The sequence below is a fragment of the Lolium perenne genome, chromosome 2, assembly GCF_019359855.2.
Source record: "Lolium perenne isolate Kyuss_39 chromosome 2, Kyuss_2.0, whole genome shotgun sequence".
Lineage (NCBI taxonomy): Eukaryota > Viridiplantae > Streptophyta > Magnoliopsida > Poales > Poaceae > Lolium > Lolium perenne.
Window position 1 is genome coordinate 98866869 of NC_067245.2, and position 5009 is coordinate 98871877.

General features: G+C 51.8%; 1 protein-coding gene across 1 annotated transcript; it reads right to left on the bottom strand.

Annotated features, from left to right (window-relative positions):
• Positions 1-2144: 2144 nt before the first annotated feature.
• LOC127328745 (uncharacterized) lies at positions 2145-4715 on the bottom strand. Its single transcript, XM_051355320.1, has 3 exons — positions 4616-4715; positions 4257-4339; positions 2145-2720 (listed from the first exon to the last, which is right to left on the bottom strand). Exons 1-3 carry the CDS (start codon positions 4713-4715, stop codon positions 2145-2147), a joined length of 759 nt encoding a protein of 252 aa, XP_051211280.1.
• Positions 4716-5009: the final 294 nt, after the last annotated feature.

The window sequence follows — 5009 nt, forward strand, 5'->3', positions numbered from 1 at the left end:
ACATGTGTAGCAGCATTTTCATTAGGAGTTTCAGCATTTTCAATTTTTCTAGACCTAGCAATTGTAGCATCTAGAAAGGATCCCAATGAACCACTATCATCAAGCACAGCAGAAACATCATCAATATTATGAGAGTTTTCAGATTCAGCAGAAGTACCAGCAAGTGAAGCTTGCGGCGATGAAACAAGTTGACTTATCACAGATGGTGAATCAAGAGTAGCAGAGGTACTCAGAGTTGTACCTTTTCTTGTAGTGGATGGTAATATGGCGACTTTAGGATCGCGAGTTTTACCCATGATGGAGAATTTGCAGCGAACAATATCAATCCAAGTGAACTTCCAAATAAAGCTATGCTCCCCGGCAACGGCGCCAGAAAACAGTCTTGATAACCCACAAGTATAGGGGATCGCGGCAGTCTTCGCGGGTAGTAAAACCCAATTTATTGATTCGACACAAGGGGAGACAAAGAATACTTGAAAGCCTTAACAGCGGAGTTGTCAATTCAGCTGCACTTGGAAACAGACTTGCTCGCAAGAGTTTATCAGTAGTAACAGTTTTATAGCAGTAGCAGTAGTGAAATAACAGCAGCAGAGTAACAAAGACAGCTGTAGTGATTTTAGTAAACAGCAGGATTAAAATACTGTAGGCACATGGATGGATGATGGGCGTTGCATGGATGAGAGAAACTCATGTAACAATCAAAGTAGGGCATTTGCAGATAATAATAAAACGGTGTCCAAGTACAAAGTAATCCATAGGCATGTGTTCCGTATATAGTCGTACGTGCTCGCAATGAGAAACTTGCACAACATCTTTTGTCCTACCAGCCAGTGGCAGCCGGGCCCCTAGGGAATCTACTGGATATTAAGGTACTCCTTTTAATAGAGTACCGGAGCAAAGCATTCACACTCCATGAACACATGTGATCCTCACATCACTACCATCCCCTCCGGTTGTCCCAATTTCTGTCACTTCGGGGCCTTTGGTTCCGGACAGCGACATGTGTATACAACTTGCAGGTAAGATCATGAAACAATGCATATCATGATGAAAGAATAACATGTTCAGATCTGAGATCATGGCACTCGGGCCCTAGTGACAAGCATTAAGCATAACAAGTTGCAACAATATCATCAAAGTACCAATTACGGACACTAGGCACTATGCCCTAACAATCTTATGCTATTACATGACCAATCTCATCCAATCCCTACCATCCCCTTTAGCCTACAGCGGGGGAATTACTCACACATGGATGGGGGAAACATTGCTGGTCGATGGAGAGGCGTCGGTGGTGATGATGGCGATGATCTCCTCCAATTCCCTGTCCCGGCGGAGTGCCAGAACAGAGACTTCTGGCCCCCGAGACGGAGTTTCATGATGTGGCGGCGTACTGGAGGGTTTCTGGCGACTTTGACTTCTTCCTCACGATTTTTAGATCGAACCCTTTAAGTAGTCCAGAGGGGGCGTCGGAGGCCAGCCGAGGGGGCCACACACTAGGGCGCCCCCCCCCCTTGGCCGCGCCGGCCTGGTGTGTGGGGCCCTCGGGCCTCCACCTGGCTTGCCCTTCTGGCTCCCCGAGTCTTCTGGTAAAATAGGCCCATTGATATAAATTCCGAGGATTTTCCCGAAAGTTGAATTTCTGCACAAAAACAAGACACCAGAGCAATTCTGCTGAAAACAGCGGTAGTCCGCGTTAGTTGTATCCAAAACACACAAATTAGAGGCAAAACAATAGCAAAAGTGTTCGGGAAAGTAGATACGTTTTGGACGTATCAGGCTGTCGGAAGCCGGATCACGGTACTAAGCCGGCCGCGTGAGAGGGTTCAAGCCAGTCAGCGAGAGCAGTAGAATACTTTGAAAAATTCGCTGGTACGGGGCGCACTTGGGCACAATCCTTTTTCATTAGCATAGATTACAAAAGAGTTATAGGGATACATACATTCCACTTCTCAAGTGTAAAATGGGCGGAGCAGGCTAACATTCTAGGGACCGTTTAGTCTCCTCATCGGCCCTGTCCGGTTTGTTCTTCTTGGCCTCTTGGGCATCTATGAGATAGTAGGCGCCGTTGCCCAGGGCTTTGCTCACGACGAAGGGACCTTCCCATGGGGAGGATAGCTTGTGCTGGCCGGCTGTCCGTTGGATCAGCCGGAGCACTGGGCCACCTTCTCGAAATGCCAAGGGTTGAACCTTCTAGTTGTGATGGCGTCACAGGACACGGCCAACAGCTGGGCCTCTTCGACCAAGTCGACTCCATCTTCGTAGGCCTCTTTGGCTTCCGGTTTGGTGTATAGCTTGATCCTTGGCGTGTCGTGCTCGATATCAGTTGCCAGGACGGCTTTGGCTCCATAAACGAGGAAGAATGGCGTGAAGCCAAAAGAGCGTTTTGGCGTGGTGTGCATGCTCCATAGTACGGAGGGCAGCTTTTCAATCCAGCAGCCGGCTACTCGCTCGAACGGCCCCACCAGCCGGGGCCAGATGCCGGCTAGAATCAACCTGTTGGCTTTTTCCACCTGTCCATTGGACTCTGGGCGTGCCACAGAAGCTAGGTCCAGCTGGCTTCCTTTTTCCCCGCAGAAGTGGGAGAAGACGCCTTGGGCGAAGTTGGTGCCGTTATCAGTGATGATGCTGTGGGGATAGCCGTATCGCACTATGATGTCCTTGAGGAAGGAGATGGCTGTGGAGCCATCCAGTTTCTTGATCGGCTTGGCTTCAATCCACTTTGTGAATTTTTCAATCATTAGCAGGAGATGTGTCATGCCGCCTCGGGCAGTTTTGAATGGGCCGACCATGTCGAGGCCCCATACGGCAAATGGCCAAGTGATGGGGATGGTTTTCAAGGTGGAAGCGGGCGCATGCGTCTTCTTAGTGAAGCGCTGGCAGCCGTTGCATGTTTTTACCATCTCTTCCACATCATTTAGGGCAGTCGGCCAATAGAGAAACCGTGCCGAAAGGCCTTGCCTACGATGGCTCTGGAGGAGGCGTGATGTCCGCACTCTCCTTGGTGGATCTCCCTGAGGAGTTCTATCCCTTCAGCCGGCTCGACGCACCGCTGGAACACCCCACTTACGATGCGTTTGTACAGCTGGTGGTTGGTGATTGTGTAGGCCTTGGCCCATCTCTCAATCTGCCTGGCTTGGACCCGGTCTTCGGGCAGTTTGCCATCTGCTAGGTAGGAGAGGAATTCTTGTGCCCATGATAGTACGCATCTTATCTCGAATACGCTCACCATCAATGCCTCCCGCGTGGGAGCTTTCGGGTTCGACTGTGGAGTCATCGGGTTGGGCTATGGAGCCGGTGGGTTCGGCTGAGAAGCCCCGAGTTTGGCTGAGAAGCCCCCGGGTTCGACTGAAGAGTCACTGGGTTCGGCTGTAGAGCCGGCGGGTTTGGCTGAGAAGCCCCCGAGGTTGGCTGAGAAGCCCTCGGGTTGGACTGATAAGCCCCCGGTTCAGCCGGCACGAATATGGAATCCGAGTCCGGTGACGGTGTGATGGATGGCTTCCGCAAATGTTGCAGGGCAACGCCTGGTGACGTGGGCATTACCCTTCGGGTAACCGACATTGCCTTATCTTGTATTATCTAGTTGGAGGCCCATGAAGGCACTTGGAGGCAAGACAGGCCACCTGGATGGCGCACCAGAAGATTCCTTGGCGGGCAAGACAAGGAAGCAGCCGAATAAGGAAAGATTAGATTTAAACCTATTTTAAACCTAGTCGTACTCGGTTAGACCTCTTGAGACCTGGCCCCCTTTATAAATGCCAGGAGAGGGGCTGCCGAGGGACACAATCAATCTTAGCAGACTTAGCCACCAAAAAGTCTAGAGCTAGGTCATCGTAACACTTGGCCTCTCGACGAGATCTCAGCCGAACTATTCGGCACCCCATTGTAACCCAATATCTTCATAATCAAGAACAGACAGGCAGGACGTAAGGGTTTTACCTCATCGAGGGCCCCGAACCTGGGTAAACCGCTCTCCCCGCTTGTCTGTGAACCGATGTCTCGTGTCAACTTGCAGGATTCCATCAACCCTAAGCCCTAAACAAAGGGCATTGCTGAGGAGTACCCTCGACACCTGGCGGGATTGCTTGCCGGGTTGAGCCTATCTTGGATAGAGCATCAGCCGCCTCGTTGTTTGCGCGGGGCACATGGTGGAATTCGCAGCCGTCGAAGAAGCCGGCTAGCTGCTGGACGTGGAAGCAGTATGATGCCATGTTGGCATCCTTCGCGTCCCATTCGCCCGAAGCCTGTTGTATAACCAGGTCGAAGTCACCGAAGCACAGAATGTGACGCACGCCGATTTCCTTGGCCAGCTTGAGCCCATGGATGAGCGCCTCGTACTCTGCCACATTGTTGGATGGGGCGAAGTGGATCTGCAGGACATAGTCCAGCCGGTCCCCCTTTGGAGAGGTTTTGACGATGCCGGCTCCCAAGCCGGCGCGCATCTTCAAGCCATTGAAGTGCAACTTCTAGTGCGTGGAATCAGGCACATGCAGTAGATATTGCATCTCGGCCCAGTCGACGAAGAAGTCGGCTAGGATCTACGACTTGATGGCTGTTCTTGGCACGTATAGGATGGAATGGGCCGCCAGCTCTAGGGCCCACTTGGCGACCCGGCCATTGGCGTCCTTGCTGCCGATGATTTCCGCAAGGGGAGTGGTGCACACCACCTTGATGGGATGCTCTTGGAAGTAGTGCTTGAGCTTCTTGGCCACCATGTACACACCATAGGTGAGCTTCTGGTAGTGGAGTTAGTTTTGCTTGGATTGGGAGAGCACCTCGCTGAGGTAGTAGACTGGGCGCTGGACTGCCTGCTCTTTGCCCTCTTCCTTGCGTTCCACCACTAGGACAACGCTAACCACTCGATTGGTGGCTACGATGTACATTAGCATAGGCACTTTCGAAGTCGGCGATGCTAGGATGAGCGCGGTTGCCAGCACGCGCTTCAAGTCGCGGAAGGATTCATCCGCCTTCGGCGACCAGATGAAAGTGTCCGACTTCTTGAGCAACTG